The 24,868-nt window shown below is 47.9% G+C and overlaps 1 protein-coding gene across 1 annotated transcript in view; it reads left to right on the forward strand.

The window, feature by feature from the left end:
• HSF2BP (heat shock transcription factor 2 binding protein) overlaps positions 1-24,868 on the forward strand; it is a 312,850-nt gene that overhangs the window by 144,207 nt on the left and 143,775 nt on the right. Inside the window, exon 5 of the mRNA XM_086933565.1 lies at positions 6,807-6,924. Coding sequence (XP_086789691.1) covers positions 6,807-6,924 — 118 coding nt within the window. The remainder of the gene's footprint in view (positions 1-6,806; positions 6,925-24,868) is intronic.

Genomic DNA, 24,868 nt, shown 5'->3' on the forward strand with positions numbered 1-24,868 from the left:
AAATGCGTTTAGTAGGGTGCCCTTCATTTATAGCCTGAAGCTGAAGCCTGATCAGCGGAGCTTTCAGGATTGTTCGTCTCCATGTCCAAGTCATCTGGGCCATCCAACATACGTTTCAATTTCAATGGATCCGAAAAAATGTGTGGAGTGCCTTGAATAATCACTCGATACCTTGCCGGACCAACGAATCCATATTGGAAACCCCTTTTCTTCAACTGCGGTCTAAGCGCCAAGAATGCCTTCCTGACGTCCACCGTTTCCTTACTATAGTCTTGAGATATATAGACCTTAGCAGATTTCCACAGGATGTGATTGTTTTTCCGCATGAAGGCAAGAATCTGTTCTACATGCTGGTACCGGAGCGGTTTACAAACAATAGCTCTGGGACCCTTTTGATCCTTGGAGATCCTGGCCGGGACTCTATGGGCTCTGTCAAATTCTAGTGGGTGTAGAAACGTCATGTTTGTAGCTTGGGTAAACCAGGATTCAAGAAAAGCTACGCAGTTCCCCAGTTGATCCTCTGAACCTTCCGGAATGCCAAAAATGCGTAGATTCCCCCTTCGATTCCGGTCCTCCAATTCAGCCAGTTTCCGTGTTGTATGATCTGCTGCTATGCACAAGCGTTTAACTGCGTTGCAGGTCTTAACTTCCATATCCTCAAGTTTGCTAATCCTCGTTTCCGCCTCTAAAAGTTTCGCATTGGTGTCGCGGTTATCTTGTCTGATTGCTGCCACCTCTTCCTTTGTTGCTTTCGCCAGATCTCTGACTTCATCAAGTCTGCTAAGTATTAAATCTATTGGATCCGGGTTATCCTTCTTCCCCTTGCCAGGTGACGCCAGATCAGACTTAAGCCTCTTCAGGCCTTTTGCAAGCTCTTTGTCAGACATGTTCATTCGTGGTATAGACCGACTGATCGTGAACAGTGGATAGTGGTTCCCCTGATTTGTGCCTGATCGCTGTGGCGCACTTCCTTTCCCAGTCTCCGGTAATTGTCCCTATTTATCCTATTTGTACTTCCAGATGACCACTCAAAAAGTCGAGACACCCAGGAGCCGGCAATCACTTAACTGATCGATTATATGATTAGCTCAGTCGCTGCATCTCAGGGTGAAAGCTTGCGTCGCCATTTTGGGATCAACCACACACGTTAAATAGGTAATATGCGATGAATGGGACTCGCACTTATTCGCATTGCAGTGGGTGCAATCTCCAAGCATATATTCAGACACTACCCTTTTTACAGTCTTTGCCAGTTATTATCACTCCGTGGTAGCTCCTAACTTTTGCCCATTGCAAGACATCAGTTAATCACTTCTTCACGTTGAGCCAGCACTCAGCCACTACAGCATATAAAAATGTGGCAGCCCAGATGCCTTAGCAGTATCCAAGGCAGTTCAAAAGCAGTATCAAAAGCAATTACTTTGATTTGGGATCATGGTCATGGGTTCATGGTCAGTCTTTACACACAGGATCACACACTATAGATCCTCAGGGGTCAAAAACATCATCAAAGGTACCTTTCCGCTTATTCTGAGTTACTGGTTTAAATATTCTGTTGTTTTTTAATCTCATTCATTTTGCATGTTTTTCCCATCATAAACGCTGCAGCAAATGGGCAGAGTCTGTTTGTGGACCTGCAGTTCCTTAAAAATGCGTTATGCCGCCATTTTATGAGGGTGTGAGTGGTGGCTGTGCTCGAGCTGTTTGCTGTTTGCTGTGCCCCCAAGCGTCCAATCTACTCACGGTTCTTCTTCTCCGGTTACTCTTTTGCACTCTTCATAGTCCGGTGTGCCGCCGGAATTTTAATAACCTGCTCCCATATCGAGCAGGAGCCTCGGTTCCCGTCTGCTGGCGTCCTCGGTGGGCTGCTGGGCTGGTCGCGTAGCCTTCCTCCCGCCTTCCTTCACCAGAGCCCGGCAGCACCCGGAGCGGAGCTTCGAGTCCGACAAAATCGGACTTCTCCTTCACGCAGCTCGTCAGCTGAGCGCTCTGTGTGCTCCGCTTACATTCCGCTGCCCGATTTTTCTGTAGTTGTCAGCGCTGGAGTAAATTTGCGCTCCAGATCCAGTCAAGTCCTTCGGCACGGGCGGAGAGACTTAGAGAGCCGCCATCTCCCTCGGCGTCCAAACCACGCCCCTATATTGATATTTTAATAGCAGATATTTTGAGAGTTTGTTATTGCAGACAGTGTGTTTACACAACCCTATGACCAGTAAGTATAGTGCACAATTATCTCTACACAGTACATACAGCCCTTGGGCCCATGCGTATATACTTTTTCCAGTCTTTGTTTATGCTTCACTTGCAGACAATAATGGAACCATTTCTTACTGTTATGCTGCCCTCTCCCTACACTGGTGTCTACAGTTTATGGGCCTGTTCACGCATACTGGTAGTAGTACAGAATGTCATTATACGCTGGCACTGAAGCCAGGACCTGGCCTCTGTCAATGCCCTGCATAAAGTACATGCTTCAACTGTACGTCCTGGCACAGTGGGCAGTGTATGGCCTTTGAAAGTGGCAGTGTAAACTACATATTGGTACCAGTGTGTACTGGGCGTCTGAGCAGCACACAGCAGTTGGTAATGGCCTGTCCTCAAGTCATACTGCTACTAATACATACAGACGACTGAGCAGGGCCTGTGCACAAGGCATACTGGTGCCAGTACATAGGGATGCTGTGCTCAGGACCATCATGCATTGCGCCAGTGTGTATTCTAACGGTGTGTAGGGCCTTACCAAGTGGGGTGCACAGTGTGAGAGCTCCCTCCTTGGTTCGCCCAATCAGGCAGAGCGCATGTCCTGAGTGAGGGAGGACCCTCAGATGGTGGGTGAAGTGCTATGTGATACAAGGGAATACTCCCAGAGCAGGTCTTATGCATCAATCTCTTCTTAAGTTGATTCACTATACTTGGTGTTTATATGGCTGACGTAACAGAGATGTAATCTCAAACATCTATTTTAAGCCACAGCCCCGAAAGTTACAGTTATGCCTGCTAAAGTAAAGTTTTGCCGTGTTTGAAAGTGAAAGCAGGCATGGAGAGTAAAACACGTCAGCCCGCAGTAGGAGAAACTCCTTTAAACAAGACTGTGGGTATTTATGCGCTAAATGCAAAAGGCACACTCTTCTAGGCGAAAACCAGGCACAGCCACTCAAACCATTATTATACGGGGGAGTGATTCTGATCTCCGGGCTGGAGGGAGGGCCCGAGCGGGGAGACGCAGAGTGCTGGTATCACTACCCACCGCTTCCACAGACACACGGCTCAAGGCAATAACATGATTTCAAATAATCCTTTTGCAGCAAAATGGCAGCCGTGTCCCATCCTGATGACACTTAGCACGGCTTTGCGCCTTTTAAGGGAAGCCGTCAGTATCTGAGCTTCACAGGCAGACCGAGTCCGGGGTGCGCGATGCTGGTGAATACCTTTAACCTCGCAAAGCCTACCCGGACAACGTCGGGACGGGCTGCTAGTATGTTATACATTGCTTGAACGACGGTATGCTACCTTTACATTAATTCATTTATATAGACTTAAATTTACATCACATTTTTTACAATGCTTGTCATTTACAAAGACTTACATTTACATCACATTTTTTACAATGCATTGTAATTTCATGTTTATTTTTCGTTGCATGCTTTCACCGTCAGTATTTTTTAAAGCTGTGTTTGCGTTCTATTTAAGGGAGGAAAGTCATCTATTTAATTATCTTTTAATTAATGTTATAACTTAATTATTTAAGAATTTCAGTTATTTTAGAATAACATTCAAAAAGTGGTATAAGGTAAAAGGTGGGAAGTATTTTTAAATAGCAAAATTTCGTATATGTATTTACTGGTAATTGATGATCATTCTATATTGGAACGGGTAATTAATTTCATACTTATTTGGATTTTTGTGCACTTTAATAACCACTAATGTAATTGATATAGGGGAAAGGGTGGGCAGAAATTTAATAATAAAACAATAAGTATAATACATTTAAAATAATATTCACATTTTAAGGCGCATTATTTTAATGTATTTACTTTTGTTTGACAAATCACATTGCATTCATGAATGGGTTGATTAAGTGATATATGTCCAAACGGTGGGTAGTAATTTAAATGGAAAATATTAATTAGATTGTATTTCATTAATCTAATTTGTGTTAACAACTTAATTTAATTTTAATGAAGTAAATTATTTTTGGAAAAAACATTTTATTTTTAATGATTAATATTATCGTTAAAGGGCAAAGGTTGGGTACTAAATTAATTTATAATACATTATGTACATTTTATTAAGAAATATAGTTTTAAAATACATTTTTTGTTAAAAAGAATATTGTTCGGTTTTGGATCAGGTTAAAATACATATATTCGATAGTAATGAATTAAAGATTAACATTACATTTACAATTTAAAAAAACAGTAATGACTGTTGTCTCTTTAATTCATCTTGAAAAATCTACTGCTTATTTAGTGCGAACACAGCCATGGAATGTACCCATAGAGTTTTTTCAACAATGTACATCAATTGCAATTTAAATGTTTGCGGTGTAAATGTAATTTACATAGAAGAACATTACAAAGCGATGTAAATGTTATTATTGTACGTGATACATTGTAATTTATCCCTCTGTTAATATTTTCATTGAACGTCTAATATCTTTGAACAGCACTCCTACCAGGAATTGTCAAAGATTAATTATGATAGATCTTGCATCCTGAAATAGTCATGGCTCCCATTAAATATATATTTGTTATATTTTTAAGGTTTGTAGCATTTATTTTATACAATGTGGTTATATGCTCTCACTTAAATACAGAAAATGTTGTTATAATATGGTGCAATACACCTTGCGCAGTCTCCTAAATTTCAAGATGTGTCACAGTACCCTGTTGAAAATCCTTATAGCTGTTTTTAGAGCACTAAATAGTAATCCAAGTTTAATGACTCCAATTGTAACTCCTCTGAGTCTGTATATGAAGTGTAAATCCTTAATTGTTTTCAGCATTAATCACTTTGCATCCTCTTATGATGCAATTAAATCTTCAAGTTTGATCCACTTTAAATCACTATTTGGGTGGGTTGCCTCCTTAAAGTGGGTCATTAGTTTTATGTCCAGTTTCTTCAGTTTTATTGTGCTAATCTTTAACTTTGCGTTGTGTGCCATGCAAGTCTCATAATTACTCACAAAATCTCCTTTCTCCTTCTATCTTTTAATTAACCACTACGGTACCCACTGTGTTGCAGGCTGTTTTGATTATTGAGAGAGTCTGACAATAACCTGCCTACCCCCTAGGATGTGCCTCTTCATCTACGGTAGTTGTGATCCGTTGGGCAAAAAGCACTTAGAGTTGTCAACAGGGAGGGAAGAGAAAGAACCCGGTTGTTGAAAATTTTGTACAAGGAGGAGAGTCTTTGAAGCTACAGGAGATTGGTGGAAGACAGGAGCTGAAATAGAACTGGGTTTTAGGGCACTCTTAGAAGTAATTCTGATGGAGCGGAGAGGGAAGAAAACGCAAGTGCGTGGCTGGTGAACGACCTCATTACAGGACAGTCTGTGCATCGTAAGGTATTGGCAGACATCAATGCATGCCGTTACTGACCCCAAATCCTTCTCTGCCTACATCGACCCAGAAATCACATCGCACTCCTCCCCCCATTCCAACGGCAAGTCAGACAGCGGAAAATGTTGCCTTGAGCAGACATGTACCCACTGCTGAGTCGATCTGAAGAGAACGTGCAGTTTGTTTATGGAATTCCTCTGAAGGAAGACCTCCCCCAGATCTTGGCATTTTGGGTTTTGAGAAAATCTCAGTTAGTCACAGGACATGATTTAAAGAAGCTGATTTCCACCACTGTACGTCTTACTGTCCACCAGATATTGTAATTGAAATTTGACCTATTGAGAATCAGCAGTATCCTCCACTTCGAGTACAGGGGTATCGTGAACTATGGTCAGTGGAGGAGGTAACCTAGGAGATTAAATAGCACACACGAAAAGGGGACAACCAGGTGATGCATCTGCAAGGAGGTGCCACGCTCACTGCCCCTTTTCCCACCAGGTGGTTAATAGAAAATGGTGTCACATTTATTGCCACAAACGTGGCGTGAAATCCTAGGACGGGCTAAAAGTGGATTGAAAGCCAAATCTTGTCCTTTGTAATGCAAGATGTAGCAATTTGATGATGTCTATCAGCAGATGTTTTATAGTGAACTTTCACTAGATGTAAGTGCAGTAGCATGTCAGCTTGCTCTGTTGCTGGTAACTTCAAGACTGTCAAAACAGAAGGAACCGAAGTGTGTGAAGCTAATCATATAGCAGTATCTTAAAATCATAGAACAAATAAAAGGAGAGTGACCTAGGGAGACATGCTGTAAATTGTTGTAGACAGATTCCGTAGTTGGTAGCCACGTGACCCAATGTTCTTGTTGTTTTAAAGCCAGGCATTGCAAATATTGCTGCAATGTCCGATTCAGACACGTTGTCAGGGGGAAAGCTGGTGGATTAATAGTTCACTGTGTCTAATTAATTTCTGGAACAGCACTGTCCAGAAAGTGGGACTAAAATTGTGACTAAAATACATGAGTATTCCTGGCAGTCTGACATTCTGATCTTGAAGGGTGGACATTATGCAAGGAAGAATGTAGCCGTTTAGGCAAACCGCTTCAGCCTACCTATCTCCACACCGCAGAACTGAGAGAGCCACCATGTCCCAAATGTTCAGCTGGGCTTTGTCATCAGAATGTATTGTAGTGTCACCTCTTGTTCTGCTTGCTCCTACTCACACATCCCTCTCTTCCTTTTGCAGATGTGGCTGCTGTGGCCATTGGCCGTGAGTTTCTGGTCACCTCATGCTCTGTATTGCTGGATACCTGGATGCAGCTGTTGGCAGAGCTGAAGGCAGGCCTCTGCTCCAGACTCAAAGTGTATGTGCAACAGTGATTCTTACCAATGTCAACAAATGTCTATTTTAAAAAAGAAATCTTACTACTACTAAGACAGAACCACACATGGCTGCAGAGTTTATTATTGGGTCTCCATATAGCCTTGTTTTTGGTGGACTCTGCATTGACCTGTGTGGGGCTGCCAATCTATGCATGGCATATGTTTACTTACTTTGCCTGCCACCTCTGTGTTTCTACTTAGTATCTGCAGGCTGGTGTATGTAGTAAACAGACTATAGTCTGGTGGTAACTAGGAGGATGGCGAGGAGGGAGACAGTAGTTGGTTTACAATGCTTACAGATGAGAGACCTATTTTCAGACTTGTCTGCTGCTTTAGATATATGGTAGCGGACAGAAGTCTTTTTACTCTTTCTGCAGTAACCAGACTACTGTTTACAATTACACATATTCAACAGAAGACAATTGTGTGTTAACTGACGTTTTTGAAAACGTGTGTGGACTGCAGCCTGCACATAGGGCAAGGTAGACATGGAAAATAAACCATTATTTTGTAAATCTATATTGTTCTACACGAGCTTTCCCTCCCTCATACTGGTTGAAGTTTTAGTGTGGTGGGACATCTACATCATTTAGCGTTTTTATGTTCATTTACAGACTCGACGGTGGAATTCCTATCCTCGGGTCAGCAAATGACAAATATTTACAGATTCAATGTTTTCTCTCTCATCTTAAAGAAATAATATATCCCCACATGAGAGATATAGAGGCAGTTTTGTTAATGTATATGATATCTTGGATCAGGCTAAAAGCTACTCACTAATAATGGGAGAATATATTACTAGCAGAGATACTTGGGGCACTTTGGTTGGAACCATTGACTAAACAATTTGCAAATTTATCGCATCTCATTTAGATATTGATGGTAGATCACCACACAACATATTCATGAGAATGCAAAAGTGATGCTTGGTCCCCCCGTTGTGAAATTGCATCTGTTCCAGAGTATTGAGCTTTGAGAGGGTGATTGGATCTAGTCTATAGGGAATGTAAACCCTTGTTAACCAGTCAATTTACCTTACCAGGGCCAGGAATTCTGTTAGAAACAGAAGTATATTTGGAGGAAAACCAATGTGCAATATTAGCTGTACAGTAGTTGTCAGAGTCTCTATATCTAGCACAAGCACTGGCTGGAAAAGAACCCCAACAGTGATTGAAATGGAAGTAGCTATATTGAAGTGTATGAGATAAGTAAGGTGAAGCATGAAAAAAGAATGATTTTCCATCAAGCGTGGCTGCTGGAAGTGATAGAGTAATTGAATATACAGCAATAAGATGGCGACAAATATGATCTTGCACTAAAAAACATGATAGCATGGCATCCCCTATTCAGACATGGTTTTCAGGCTCTGAATGTGATTAATGTCAAAAGCTGAATTTTCCATACTCATTGGGAGTTTCTATATTTTTGTATTTTCTGTGCATTTCTGTGAAATAAAAGAAAACCAAGCCTTTTTACCAGGGTACACCCACTCCTGCAGGGCTTATCATGCAGATTCCCATTGTCCATCTCCCTCATACACTCTGGGTCCAGTTTGTCAAATGTTCTTCCGCCCCCCTCAGTGCCACATCACCCAGAAATTCAAACCATTTGGAGTTCGGCAGAACTACTTTACTTAAGCCTACCTCCAAGTCAAAGGAGAGGGTATTTTAGGTTCAAGAGTTCAGGGGATTTAGTGAACAGGTGGTAGGATACAATCTTGAGACGAAGGTGGAGAAGTGTGGCTCACGGTGTAGAGCAGGCAGACCCGGAAGCTGAGGTCAGACCCGGGACCAGGGTTCAATTCCCGACGCGGCAGGGTCTTGAGCTCATATGTCCATGGACTCGATAATTCTCGCTTCGGTGCCTGCTCTAATCATGGGTTCTCACTCTGCAACTCTGGGCATTAAGCTTGCTTAATCTCCACAACGGCCCCCCTGCGGCGGGATGCCTGGCTTTCACCTTGGGGATGCCCTGTAGGGGCTATCTCACAGGGAAAAGCCAGGACAGGTTCCCAGGGCAAGCGCCGGGAAACCTCCGGGTAGCTGTGCGCTCCATAAATGCAATAATAATAATAATAATAAGGTGGGGCTTGTTGGATTAGGCCCATCCCTTGCGTGATGTAGAGACGTGTTTCCCTACCCTGGGTGCCGGCCTGCGTGTATATGGCACCCTGGCTTTTGATTTTGGACATTGGCTCACACTAATGTAGTGTGTGTGCAGAGGCTTATATCTGTCCCTTGACATAAGTAAGGCCCTGGGTCTTTCCTGTGACCTGGATTTATGCACTGAGCAAATCCTCATTGTACTGACAGTCAGCTATTGTCCGTTTCATGGGATTAGCACACGGAGCAGTGGTGACCGCATACGGTAGTTTGTGAATCCATAGCTGTGGCCAGATCTTTCTATCTGTGTTTCTGGAGGGGAGACCTACTGGCCCACTCGTGTAAAGTTCTCCTTTTGTGTGTTTACCCAGATCCTAGCACTAACATCCAAAGCGTACCATGTGCATGCCTACCTGACAGATGCATGGTGTGCAGGGGTGAACCCGAGTAATGGACGTCTGTGCAATCCATGTTGAATTGCCATGACATTTTGCACTAGATGGAAGTGATGTTGTTTCCCCAGATATTGTAAGTGTGTTGCTGACATTCTTGAAGCAGGAGGCAGAAGCCTTAGTGAAGTGGGGAAAGAGGAGACAGCAGTCATTTAGAAAATGTATCTGAAAGAAACAGGTTAGTATTAGATTCCTTACCTTAGAATATCCCCAAGCGTCAGTCTGGATCCGGAAACTTTTGCGTAGCAGTACCCCTGCGCGTCGGTAGGCGTCGTCTGCAGGCGTCCCCTGCGGCTCCGCGTCCGTCGTTGGCGTCGTGCTCCGTGATGACGTCGTGCTCCGTGATGACGTCGCTGGAGTATATAGACGCCGCCTCCGCGCGCTGACGTCAGTTCTTCTTTTTTCCGCGCCAGTTAGCGCAGATCCGAAGAGCAGTACTCCGGTCTTTGACCAAAGTTTTTTGATCTTTGTTATCTTCTTACGGTGCCGGTAGGATGCCCGGTTTTAAGAACTGTGATGACTGCGACCGCACGATGTCGGTCACGGACCATCACCGACTCTGCCTCCGGTGCCTGGGCCCCGACCACGACGTGGACTCCTGTGTCGATTGCCGGGCCTTGACGAGTAAAGCTAGGCGGGAGCGGGTGTCGGCCCCGCGTCGAGAGCGGTCCCGGTCCGGCTGGAGGTCGAGGGAGCGGTCGCGGAGCCGCCACGAACGCTCCGGAAGTCGTCACCATTCATCTGGCTCCTCAGGTAGGAAACGTAAGAAGTCGGGGCGTCGTCATCGTACCCCCGACGCGCGCGCGATGCGGCTGGGGGTTCGGGTGGCCCCACCCCCGCGGCTCCGCATGAGCCGCCGGCGCGGCCTGCTCCATACCCTACGTTCCCCGGGCAAGGCGCGACGCCCGAGGAGATAGAAGAGTTCCTCATGGCCATGAGGAAACTGGCTCCTCCGACGGGGCCTTCGGCGCTTTCGGGCCCTGTGGCCCCGTCCGGAGGCCCTAGCGGGTCGGGTGCTCCTGCCTCGACGCCGTCGGGTGCTCCGGCCCCGGCGTCGCCGACGGCTCCGGTCCCGGCGCCGCAGGGGCCTTCAGGATCGACGCCGGCTGGCCAACCGACCTCCCTGGCGCCGCTTCCATCGGGGCTACCCCCGACGCCGACCCCGCCGGTTCTCCGGCGCCGCCCCCATTCCCTCTCCGATTCCGGTCCCGGAGCCGAACCGGCGTCGCCCGACGCCGAGTCCGACGCCGATGGGGTCTGTGAACCCCGAGGAGCCGGTCTACCTGGTTGATCCCGAATATGATGAGGAGGTAGATTACGGAGAGGAGTGGGAGGGGTATGAGGACCCTCTGACACGTGAGTGTCAGTACAATGTGGACTGGACAGGTGACTTGGGTGACGCCAGTGGTCTAGATGACTCCCCTAACCCTGGCTTTGTCTCACCTCCTACCGTGGCTACGGAGGAGGGGGCTGCTTATTCAGTGGTATTGATGAGGGCTGCCAAGGCCTTAAACCTTGAGCTCCCCGTCGCGGCCGTGAGGACTAACATCCTCACCGAGGTCCTCAAACCGCAGTCATGCCCACAGGAGCCACTGCTGCCATTCAACGAGGCCTTATCTGACGTTCTTTTGGGCACGTGGTCCAGGCCCGCTTCAGGTTTGCCTGTTGATAGGAACGTGGCCAGACGCCACCGTCCGTGTTCGGATGACCCCAAGTTCCTGTCCACCCATCCCACCCCTGAGAGTCTGGTGATCCAGGCCTCAACTTCCCAGACCGCATTCCCGTCGGCCCCGCCCGACCGGGAATCTAAGAGGTACGACCAGTATGGGAAAAAGGTCTTCTCGTCCCTGAGTCTGGGACTGCGGTCTTGCAACACCTCATGCCTCTTAGGCCGCTACACCCACTCTCTGTGGGATACGGTCGCGGACCTGCTGTCTGAATGTCCGCCGGAGGTACGGGCTAAGCTCGGCAAGGCTATGATTGAAGGCCGAGACGCAGCGAAATACTCCATCAGGTGTGGTCTTGATACGACCGACTCACTGGGCAGAGCGATGTCCACGGCGGTGGCGATTCGTCGCCACGCCTGGCTGAGATCCGCCAACTTCTCGGCAGATGTCCAGAATGCTTTGATGGACATGCCGTTTGATGGCAGTCGCCTGTTTGGCGACAAAGCGGACCACGCGCTGGAGCACTTCAAGGACTCCAGGGTCACAGCCAAGTCCTTGGGTCTCTCGACCCAGCGCCAGCAAACGGGTTTGTTTCGCTCCTTTCGTGGCCAAGGAAGGGGCGGTCCCACACGTGCTGCCAGCCACGCGCCGCAACAAACTTATCAACGCGGTGGCGGCCGTGGAAACCGCCGTGGAGGCGGTCGGGGACAACGGCGGGGTCAGGCCACACCTCCCCCCGCAGCATCCGCCGCTAAATCATCCTAGTCCGTGCTTTCAGGCCCATGTGACGCCGGTGGGGGGCAGGGTTCGCCATCACCACTCCCACTGGCGCACGATAACATCGGACAGGTGGGTGCTACAGATCGTCCGAAGGGGCTACTCCCTCCCCTTCGAGACCACTCCTCCAGCCATTCCACCGCAGAACCACCGTGTGTCGGGGGACCACTTGGCACTTCTGAAGGAGGAAGTTACGGCCCTCTTGGCCAAGGGGGCCATCGAGCGCGTTCCTGGGCCAGAAGTAGGACGTGGTTGCTATTCCCACTACTTTCTGGTACCCAAGAAGGAAAAAGGGGGCCTACGTCCTATCTTGGATCTAAGGAACGTCAACGGCTTCCTCCGAAGGAGAAGTTCAAGATGTTGACATTGGCTCAGGTCTTGGCTGCTCTAGACCCGCAAGACTGGATGGTAGTGTTGGACTTGCAGGATGCTTATTTTCATATCCCCGTCCTGCCGGCCCACTGGCTTTACCTGCGGTTCACGGTAGGCCAGAAGCATTTTCAGTTTATTGTGCTCCCCTTCGGCCTTACAAGCGCCCCACGGGTGTTCACAAAGGTGATGGCGGTGGTCGCAGCCCATCTGCGCAGGTTAGGGGTTTCAGTCTTCCCCTACCTAGACGACTGGTTGTTGAAGGCGGGCTCGCCCCAGACAGTCGTCCACCACCTTCAGATGACGGCAGACCTCCTGCACGAGCTGGGGTTTTCCATCAATGTGCCGAAATCACACCTGTGTCCCTCTCAAAAGCTCCTTTTCTTCGGAGCGGTTCTCAACTCAGCGCAGTTTCGGGTTTATCCTCCGGAACGGCGAGTCCAGGATATTCAGGCTTTGATTCCCATCTTCCAGCCGTTATCCCGGGTTTCGGTCAGGTTGACGCTGCGGCTGCTGGGGCTGATGGCTTCCTGCATCCTTTTGGTGCATCACGCCCGGTGACGGATGCGGGCTCTGCAGTGGGACCTGAAGTTTCAGTGGGCCCAGCATCAGGGCAACTTGTTCGACCATGTCTTGATCTCGGAGGGCACTGCGAAACAACTGCAGTGGTGGCTTACGGACCGCGATTGGGTCAGGGGCAGATCCCTCTCCCTTCCCCAACCGGAGCACGTTGTTGTGACGGACGCGTCCCTCCAGGGCTGGGGAGGCCACTTGGGAGAGGCAGAGATCAGAGGCATCTGGTCTCCGGCGGAGTCCCGGCTCCATATAAACCTGTTGGAGCTGCGGGCGATTCGTCTAGCACTGAAGGCATTCCTCCCCTTTGTCAGCGGGAGTGTAGTGCAGGTGTTCACAGACAACACCACCGCCATGTGGTACTGCAACAAACAAGGCGGGTGGGGTCGTGGACCCTTTGCCAAGAGGCTCTGCGCCTCTGGCAATGGCTGGAACGTCAGGGCGTGACTCTGATGGTTCAACACCTGGCAGGTTCTCTGAACGCCAGGGCGGACAAACTCAGCCGTCGGTGCTCGATGGATCACGAATGGCGTCTGAACTCGGACGTGGTGCAAGGCCTCTTTCTGCGATGGGGAGAGCCTTGGTTAGATCTATTCGCCACAGAAGAGAACGCGCAATGTCATCAGTTCTGCGCGTTGGAGTTTCCAAGACGGCACTCGCACGGCGACGCCTTTCAGCGCGAGTGGAGTTGCGGTCTGTTATACGCCTTTCCGCCTATACCACTTCTGCCCAGAGTGCTGAAGAAGATCAGGCGCGACCAGGCCCAAGTTATCCTTGTGGCTCCGGACTGGGCTCGAAGGTACTGGTATCCCGAGCTACTCAGCATGTCAGTCGGTCCCCCGATCCGCCTGCCCCTTCAGGAGGACCTTCTGTCGCAGCAGCTGGGGACGGTCCTCCACCCGAACCTGTCCAGCCTCCACCTCCATGCGTGGATATTGAGCGGCGACAGTTGAGGCCATTTGACTTGCCTCCTGAAGTCTGTGATGTGATTCAGGCAGCCAGGCGTCCCTCCACGAAATCGGTATACGCCTGTCGGTGGAACAAGTTTGTGGCATGGTGCACAGCAAAGGCTGTGGATCCTCTCTCTGCCCCTCTTTCTGAGGTTCTTCTCTTCCTTCTTTCTCTTGCCCAGCAGGGCTCTGCTCTGGGTACTATCAAGGGCTACCTTTCTGCCCTTTCGGCCTTTCTGAGGCTGCCTGATCAACCTTCTTTGTTCAAGTCCCCCATTGTAACAAGATTCTTGAAGGGCATCACACACATGTATCCACCAGTTCCGTTTGTGATGCCTCAGTGGGACTTGAACCTGGTTCTGACCTCCTTGATGTGTGCTCCTTTTGAGCCCCTTCATTCCTGTCCTCTCCGTCTCCTGACTTTAAAGACGGCTTTCCTGGTTGCCATCACCTCTGCCAGGAGAGTGAGTGAGCTCCAGGCTCTTTCTGTCAAACCTCCTTTCTTGTCCATTCATCCCGACAAGGTGGTTCTACGGACTAGACCTTCTTTTCTGCCCAAAGTAGTCTCTGCTTTTCACATCGGGCAGTCCATCACCTTACCCTCCTTCTTCCCGCCTCCGCATCCTTCAAAGGATGAAGAGCGGCTCCATCGTCTGGACCCAAAACGTGTGCTTTCATTCTATATGGATCGCACACGCCAGTTCCGGGTGGATGACCAACTGTTTGTTGGCTACGTGGGTGCGAAGAAAGGACGGGCGGTACATAAACGGACCATCTCTCGGTGGGTCGTTCTGTGCATCAAAGCGTGCTACTCTTTGGTTTGGAAGGAGCCTTCTGTTGGGCTGAGGGCCCATTCCACTCGGGCCACGGCGGCTACTACTGCCTTGGGCCGGGGAGTCCCCTTGCAGGACATTTGCCAGGCGGCTACGTGGGCCTCGCTGCACACTTTTGCAAAGTACTACAGCCTGGACAGTCCAGTCCGGAGGGATGGCTTCTTTGGCCGTTCTGTCCTCCATTGTATTAGTTCGCAGACCCACCACCGGGGTTGGTATTGCTGGGGTATCTATTCTAAGGTAAGGAATCTAATACTAACCTGTTTCTTTCAGATGAACAAGTTACTTACCTTCGGTAACGATATATCTGTAAGAAACAGTAGTTAGTATTAGATTCCTTACCGCCCCACCCATCCTCCCCGTTCTGCGAACTGATACCTAGGGTTAGGGACATCCCTTTCAGGGCCCTAGTTTCAAAATAGCACCAGTGTTGGTTCTCACATGGCTCTGCGTGTTCTGGCGCGGAAAAGCTGTGTGCAAAAAACTGACGTCAGCGCGCGGAGGCGGCGTCTATATACTCCAGCGACGTCATCACGGCACACGACGCCAACGACGGACGCGGAGCCGCAGGGGACGCCTGCAGACGACGCCTACCGACGCGGCGGGGTACTGCTACGCAAAGGTTTCCGGATCCAGACTGACGCCTGGGGATATTCTAAGGTAAGGAATCTAATACTAACTACTGTTTCTTACAGATATATCGTTACCGAAGGTAAGTAACTTGTTCATTAGGCCTTTTGGTGAGAGGAGCTGCTGAGTAGTCTTCCTATAGCACTGTTCTAGATGGTGGAGGTGGAGAGTGGGACTTTAGTCTCTGTTGCTCAATATGAATGGACCTCTTAGGTGAGGCCAGCATTCTCTTTCCCCTGATTATTCTTCATTATAGCTGATGATAGCCAGATGCAGAAAGCTCACACCTCTTTGTGCCTCTGTTGTGGATGCTTCAGACTGGAGACTATCCCATTGTGTGGAGCATCACTCTACACAAAGGCTGTGTTTGGAGAACAGCCAGAAGAGGACACTTGAAAGGAGAACCAGCTTTTCAGAAGTGATGGGACATCACCCCTTGCTGAAATAACTGATTACCTGTCCCGGAGTGCTAGAACCTAGCATGCCTGCTGAGAGAGGTAAGAAACCTGCAGTTTGAGTAACTGTCCAGGAGGAGCAGGTGCAGTGTGAACCCCAATGTGGTGGTTCAGCAGAAATGGAGGACTGCAGTGTGTGGCATGTTTGCCCTGCTGGTGGAGGACCCCCAATAAGTCCAACTTGTACATATTAAAACCTGCATATTTTTATGGCAGCTACAAGCTTAGTAATGGTAGACCTATCCTATCATTTGATGGATCTGCGCTTAGATAGATACAGAGGGCTCCCAGGAACACAGGACAGGACAGTGAGTTTCATTGGAGGCGAGTTTGGGAAAGTGGAGTAGCTCTACGAGGTTTGCTTTCACACCCAAGGACGATCGAAATGAGTTCAGCCACCAATACATGATCTTAAAAGAAAAAAAATATATTGTCCCACACAATCCCACGTAATACATTGTTGATGTGGTGTCCGTGCTTTCTCTGCTGTTTCCAGCCCCACAAAAAGGTTTCAGGGTTGTAGTGGTAATTCAAACCCCATTTTGTGCTTCATAATATCATGCACAAGCACTGACAGACCCGCCACATAGCCCGATGGTGCCATTGTAGGCTTGCAGAACTGTTGCATGAAATAATTCCGGATCCAGTCTGGCATTTAAGAGGATTCAAAAGGTCAGGAATCTGCTGTTAGATACTGTAGGTACCAAAAAGAGCATTACAGAAGGTAAGTAATTTGTTCCTTATGTGTTTCATAGAATGTTAGCATACTGGCTTGAGACTCTCTCAGAGAGCTTTGTGAAACCTTAACCTAGCAGAAATTACAAAACTGTGTCACTGTCATTTGAGTGAGCATTGTGCATCATTGGATATATTCTGGGAGGAAGGTTTCCAGGCATCCTCTCTGTAAATGCTTCATAGATGGTTAGGGTACATCATTACATTGACTGTTGGTGTAGGTGGCAGACAGGATATAGAATATAGTTGGTAAAAATGATAAAAGGTGGAGACTAATTTATAATTGAGCCTTGGGACATCTTGTTCAAATTCCACAGATAAATGTCTCCCTTCTGGACTTTCTCAAGTGTGGGGACCTTTCTCAGACTACCTCACTATTTATCACATCTCCTTCAATTGTAGAATGCTATTAAGAAGTGGGTCTTCATGCCAGTATTTCCTCGATTGCAGCTGAACCCAACACTCTCTCAAATGCCCAGATGCCACTCTGGTGGCATGCATGTAACTTATAATTGTCTCTAAAACAATGTATTTTAATTAGAAAGTACCAGAAGTTCTCACAAGGTCTGCTACATTTTAAAGCAGTAGGGCTGGCAATTTGCAGGTGCACTCCTGGAGCTATAGATTTAATAAGACAGCCCTTCAACAGCATTCAAGGATCGACTTGACAACAACGCCCACAACAGCAAGGAACTTTTCAACATCGTCAAGGAATTTTCCAACCCCTCGGCCAACTCCAACGACATCACCCCCTCTCAAACCCTCTGCGACTCCCTTGCCTCTTTTTTCCATAACAAGATTGCTGACATCCACAACAGCTTTGACAGCCAACCCGGAAGCCAACCCACCCTACCATCAGCTGACCATCTTCCCCACGTTAACACCCTTAACACCTGGAACCCAATCTCCACTGAGGACACCATCCGCCTGATGAATTCCATCCACTCTGGATCCCCCACAGACCCATGCCCTCACCACATCTTCAACAAAGCAGACTCTGTCATAGCTCCGCACCTCCGAGACGTCATCAACTGCTCCTTCAACTCCGCTACCTTCCCAGAAGACTGGAAACACGCTGAACTCACCGCCCTTCTGAAAAAACCAACAGCAGACCCCACCGAACTCAAAAACTACCGCCCTATCTCGCTTCTTCCATTCCCGGCCAAAGTCATCGAGAAAGCCGTCAACAACCAGCTCGCCGCCTTCCTCGAAACCAACAAATCTCTCGACCCCTCACAATCTGGCTTCCGAGCCAAACACAGCACTGAGACCGCCCTCATCGCAGCAACAGACGACATTCGAACTCTACTGGACAATGGAGACACAGTCGCCCTCATTCTCCTCGACCTCTCTGCAGCCTTCGACACAGTCTGCCACAGCACCCTTTTACAACGACTAAACAACATCGGAATACAAGGAAAGGCACTCGAATGGATCACCTCGTTCCTCACCGGAAGAACCCAGAGAGTCCGCCTCCCACCATTCAAATCCGAAGCCTCTGAAATCATCTGCGGCGTACCACAAGGATCCTCACTCAGCCCCACCCTCTTCAACGTATACATGAGCCCCCTCGCGGCCATCGCCCGCCAACACAACCTCAACATCATCTCTTACGCAGATGACACTCAACTGATCCTATCTCTCACGAAGGACCCCAGCACCGCCAAAACTAACCTACACGAAGGAATGAAAGAAGTTGCCGAATGGATAAAACAAAGCCGTCTGAAACTGAACTCAGACAAAACAGAAGTCCTCATCTTAGGTAAATCCCCCTCCGCATGGGACGACTCCTGGTGGCCGGAAGCTCTCGGAACTGCACCCATCCCGACAGACCACGCACGGAACCTTGGCGTCATCCTGGATTCTTCACTCTCAATGAACAGACAAGTCAGCGCCGTATCCTCTTCCTGCTTTAACATTCTTCGCATGCTCAGAAAAACATTTCGCTGGATCCCCTCCGAAACAAGGAAAACAGTCACCCACGCTCTAGTCACGAGCCGACTGGATTACGGAAACACCCTCTACGCAGGTACCACCAATAAACTCCAGAAGAAACTACAACGAATCCAAAACGCCTCAGCCAGGCTCATATTAGACATCCCACGCAACGAACACATCTCTGGTCACCTTAAAGACCTCCACTGGCTACCCGTCAATAAGAGGATCACTTTCCGACTGCTCACCCACGCACACAAATCACTCTACGACATCGGACCAGATTGCCTCAACTCTCGAATGTCCTTCTACACCCCCACCTGCCAACTTCGCTCTTCCAGCCAAGCCTTAGCCACTGTACCTCGCATCAACAAGACCACCATGGGTGGCAGATCCTTCTCATACCTGGCTGCCAAAACATGGAACTCACTCCCCGCTTACCTTCGCCTCACCCAGAATCATTTAGCGTTCAGAAAGCAGCTTAAAACGTGGATATTTGACAAATAATCCTCCTCCCCTCCCTAAGCGCCTTGAAACCCTCTGGGTATGTAGTGCGCTATACAAATTTTATGACTTGACTTGACTTGACCTGCTTATCTCCTATGATTTTATCTATTATTATTTAAGATATTTTACAAAATGCTAGCATGCCATTCTATAGTTACTTTGTGACCACTGGTACTGTTTAGTGTTAATATGTGTGGCTTTTCTGAGTTCTTGCCCACTTACACTTTGTAGGTAATACCCAGTGCGTTAAATGTAATTCTTTGTAACGCCTCGAGCCAGTGGCTCGTTTAACAAGTATGAGAGAGTTGTTATCGCCCTTATTAAATGCAGGGCCATATTAAAGCATTCTAGAGCCGTTATCTAGCTAATGGGAGGTAAGTACCCATCTCTATCAGGGTGAAGCTCTAAAGACGCCCCCGCCCTGAAGGCCTTCCTCCCCATCTCCATCGAGAGGTTGGCGACCACTCTCAACCTTGTGAAGAGTGGCTCCCCGGACGACCCAGCTCCAATGAGCAAACTGAAACTAGTAGCCCCCACAATATCCCCTCTTCTCACCAGGCTGATAAATGCATCCCTTTCCAGCGGGACAGTCCCCGTCAACTGGAAAAGTGCGACAGTACGGGCACTTATCAAAAAACCCAACCTAGACCCCCTGACCCCTCAAACTTCAGACCCATCTCCCTCCTCCCAGGTATCAGCAAAGTGGCAGAAAGAATTGTAAATGAACAGCTCTCTACTTTTCTAGAGACAAACAACCTCCTTCGCCACTCCCAGACAGGGTTCAGACGAGGACAGGGGACTGACACCGCCCTCCTGGCCGTAACAGAGGAGACAAGGTCCATCTTGGACGCAGGGGGATCAGTGGCAGTGATCCTCCTGGACCTGAGCGCTTCCTTCAACACGGTGGACCACACCACCCTCCTCCACCGTCTCCAAAAAATCGGCATCACTGGGACTGCCCTGGCCTGGCTACAATCATTCTTGGAACACAGGACCTTCCAAGTAGCAGACAACTATGGTCGCTCCAAAGCTTTCCCCCTGAACTGTGGGGTTCCCCAGGGATCCTCTCTGAGCCCCACCCTTTTTAATGTTTACATGGCCCCCTTTAGACGACATCGCCTCACCATTCGGCATAACGGTGGTCATATACACCGACGACACACAACTAGTCGTCTCCATCAACCAGGCTGACCAATCCATGGAGAACCTAGTCTCATGCCTGCATAAAATATCCAAATGGATGGGCGACTCCAGACTCAAACTTAACGGAGAGAAATCCGAAATCATGCTCCTAGGCGACCCAAACAAACTCCCTAAAACCCTCGCCTGGCCATCCAGCATAGGCACCCCTCCCACACCTAAACAAGAAATCAAGAGCCTGGGCTTTTGGCTCGACCAGGACCTTAGCTTCAGAGCCCAAGCAAGAAAGACAGCTGGCACCTGCTTTGGGCTCATGCGAGCAGCTCGAAAGATCCTCCCCCTCACCCCCCCTCCCAGTCTAGGAAAATTCTGATCCAGGGCCTCATCATAGCGAGACTGGACTAGGGAAACGCCTTGTACCTGGGCGCACCAGTAGCTGTTATAAAAAAACTTCAGCACGCCCAAAATGCGGCAGCAAGACTACTAACGGGACGAATCCAAGGTGCTCAGCTAAACCCTCCCTCAAGGCACTTCATTGGCTTCCCATCCAGGAGCGCATTGCCTTCAAAGCCCTGTGTATCTCCCACAAAATCTAACAAGGCAAAGGCCCACCCATATTAAGACCTCTCATTAAGCCCCACAAATCCACCAGACAGCTCAGGTCGGACTTACTATTTCTGGCCAGCGTCCCCAGAATAAGAAGAGCTCGCACGAGCAGTCGCCGCTTTTCTTACAACGCTCCTAAGCTCTGGAATAGCCTCCCCATTAGCATCCGCAAAGAAAACAATCTGCTTACATTCTGCAGACTACTGAAAACCTGGCTGTTCCCTCAATAATCCCTCCACAGGAGCACTATTAGACTGTCACTTTAGCGCTGGGACGCCTGAGGGTAGCTACGCGCTCTATAAATCCGCAATCAAATCAAAGTCCCTAAATGAATCTGAGGTCAACCCTATGGTAGTTATGGCACAGATCTGTCAGGCTTTACTTAAAAGCAAACAGTAATAAGGTCGAAAGTCAAAACAATAAAAATCCCAAACTGAAGTAGAAAAATAGAGCAAGATCTAATAAACAAAACAGCAAAAATACAATAAGGGGAATCGGAGATGTGATTTTTATTTTTTATTTTTAAGTAGAAATGGGGCTAGGAAGCACAAAGTGCTGAAAGGTCATGGTAGTTTCAAAGGGACAGCGGTCCAAAGCAATTTCGAAAATATACAGTAAGCATAATAAGACAAGCCGTGATGAGCTGCTTATATTTTTATCCAGGTCCAGCCGGACATGGAATTTATTTTCATAACAATAGTGGAATTGTATAATGCATAAGAGACATTTAGAGAGCACAATCTTGTGCTTTTACCACAGAACAGAGAAGGTGAAGGATAAAGAATAGTTGTAAGGAGAAGAAGATATCGCAGGCAAGAGAGAAGTGAGCAATCTGGACACTTTAAAATTGATGTTACAAGTGTTTTGCCAGAGTAGTACATACAGGAATTTGATACACAATGGCTTTACTGTATAAGTACTATAAAAGGTCGACGTTTCGATCCCGCGCTCAAGGGTACAGGGGGATCATCATCAGGACTGTACAAATTAAGTATGCCTGGTAAAAACAATGATGCGCCTCCTTGATGAGGAGCGGCGTGTACAAGAGTAAACGCTATGTGCTCTTGGGCCAACCAGCAGTGGAGACCGCTGGAGTACAGTCGGTATATTCTTGCATAAAATAGAATATCCGTCCAAAAATGGACTCCGGGGGTTATGGTCGTCAATTGATTAAAACGGCGTTCACGGAGGGAGATGATAGAACACAGCAGTTGTCAGGTGAGCAACCCGTGAGTTGGGGCCAGCGGTCCTTGATAAGGCTTGAATCCGCGGCGTGAAGGAACAGTGTCCTCGTATACACGGCTGGCTGGTGCAGTGACCTGGTGACCCCCTTGGTCCACAGCCAATTACAGGGTCCCCCTTGTATTCTTCTGAAACAAAGGTCATGGTAGAGCATGGCAAACACAAGGAGATGACGGACGGAACACTGAAACTTTTCAGACACTCACCCCCGGTCACAGATCTGGGTTGAATCCATCATCGTGCTTTAGCTCACTTCGCCACCTCAGTTCAGACCCAGCTATATGCAAATCAGTCTTGACCCTGTGCCTCATGGGAACAGTCCTGTCCAAACTGCCAAACCAGGTCTTCCCTGAACCAGAGACAAGCATTCTGGGACCGATTTTGGGGTAATTCCCCTCATCAACCAGGCTAGCGTGAATCCAGTGGCAAAATGAGCAAGAGACCCATGTATGGGCATATCTTGCCATTTAGGGTGAACAAAGCAAACAAGGAGATGACGAACAGAGCACTGAAACTTTTTAGACACTCACCCCCAGTCACAGATCTGGGTTAAATCCATCATCGTTCTTTAGCTCACTTCGCCACCTCAGTTCAGACCCAGCTATATGCAAATCAGTCTTAACCCTGTGCCTCATGAGAACAGTCCACCCCGAACTGCCAAGCCAGGTGTTCCCTGAACCAGAAACAAGCTTCCTGGGGCCAGTTTCTGGGTAACCCCCCTCGTCAGCCAGTCTAGCTTGAATCCAGTGGCAAAGTGAGAAAGCGACCCACGTCTGGGTAGAGGTAGAGCATGACCTAGGTATAATTTGACACTGACAGCGATGGAGTGCGGCTCCGATACACTAAACAGGTTCACCCTGGTCAAAGATTTTACCTTCTAACTTTAGTCCTTTAACTCTCAATCCACCACAGGAGTACACTTCTAAAGCTCCTTGGGATCTCAGGTGAGGCATTTAGAGACTCACTGGGTGTCAAGCATAGTCCAGCCCAGTTTTATTTGCCACTGATCAAGTGGGAAGCTGTAGGAAATGCCTCTTGCAGCTTGTTGTACCCCTGCAGCTTGAACAGGTCCGCCTTGTGACCATTGGAGTTCACTTCTGTGCTCTGGATACAAAAGGGAAAGTCCTTCAGGGCTTTTCTCAGATTGCTGACATCAGGCTCAGTCCTCTTCTGATCTTCCTCTGGTCCAGGAGTGTTCTGAAGTGGGCACCAGGACCTGTCACATTTATGCCTGGCATGTGCTAGTGGGTGGGAATGACCCCTGAGTGAGCCCTAACCAATAGGGTTTTGTTCCTGTGGCTAACCCTGCCCACTTTTGGCATTTTGAAGATGGAGGCAGTCTTCGACCACACTAAACTTTGGCTCTGAAGTTTGGGTATGTGTGTGTGTGGGGTGGGGGGTAGTGTGTTGTAGTAATGCTAGTTTCCTACCACATCTAACACCATCAGCCATTTTTAGGCAGCCCCATTACCCCCAAGAAACCCAGAGGCAGAGGTCTGGCAGAACAAAGCAGAGTTAATCAGCAACAGAAAATCCACTGATAAGAATAACACTCACACCAGATGGCTTTAAAAAACCCTTACCGTTTTCCCAATTGCTTCGGGTTAACTAATGGTATCTGAGACGACCAAGTTTGAAGAACAGGCAACCACTATGATCCGACGGTTTCAACAAAGAGGTTATCTGCAAACCATTCTCAAAAATGCCAAAGAACGTTCTGATAAATTTTAGTCGACAGGAGGCATTGACCTTTTAAAACAGAGACACCAGTAAAAGACCTGTGGTCATATCGAAATATTCAGTCAACTCGAGATCATATAAGACATCTATACTCAAACATTGGTCAATCCTAGGTACTGAACCTGATTTCAAGCACATTTTTCAAGGTCCTCCATTATTTGCCTACAAAAGAGGTCACAACCTAAAAGAAATCATCACCAAACCTAAACAAGTAACCTCCACCACCTACAAAGGCAATCAACCTGGTTTTGATTGTCAAAATTGCAACAACCTTATCAGAGGGTCAATCTTGAAACACCCCATGAAAGGCACCGACATCAAGCTGAAACTCAATGCCACATGTGATACTGAAAATGTGGTGTACATCATTAAATGTCCTTGTGGATTGATCTACACAGGGAAAACGTCTCGTAAGTTAAATACACGTATTAATGAACACAAAAGCAACATCAGGACTCAAAACCTTAAATCTTCTGTAGCAGCTCACTTTAAAGAACTTAGACACAACATCAGTCAATTACGATTTTCTGCTGTTGAAGTGGTGCCTAAGCGGATGACAGTCAATAACAACTTTCTCTTGCAAAGGGAAAATTACTGGATAAAATTTTTGCAATCGTCAAAACCTCTTGGTTTAAATGATCGGATGGAATTTTTGTGTTACCTATGAAGTCATAAATTATCTGGTTTTCTTGATATCTGCTTCTTACATACTGCTTGCATTTTATTCACTTTTTTCATTTACTGGGACATTACTGGGTAGTATTAATCAATTCAGTTTCGCTATTTGTCTTTCATCTTTCAAATACACCGTTACAAGATGGCCACCACCATACGTGTCCTCTTTCTATGTTTACATTTCTAGTTCACTTTCCCCCTTCACTATTTCTTTTACACGAACACACGCTTTGGTGCAAAGATAACTGAACGGCGTTGACACGCTGTTCGTTTCTGAACCTTCGAATAAGTTTGGGCCACTCGCCGCTAGCACATTCATTTAACCAGCCGCACTTCTCCACACGGTATATCCGGCTTGATTCATCTGGGCTCACGCTCTTTCTTTAACTTGGTACTATTTTCGGCACACTTTACTTTGACACATCATCCCACTTGGTAATAACTATTTTCGTACACAGCCTATCATGCTTTTGTCTTTCTTTCCAACCTGGAGCTACTTCCACTTTCTGATATTCGTTTCTCACACTTCGGGTAAAC

The sequence above is a fragment of the Lissotriton vulgaris genome, chromosome 8, assembly GCF_964263255.1.
Source record: "Lissotriton vulgaris chromosome 8, aLisVul1.2, whole genome shotgun sequence".
NCBI lineage: Eukaryota > Metazoa > Chordata > Amphibia > Caudata > Salamandridae > Lissotriton > Lissotriton vulgaris.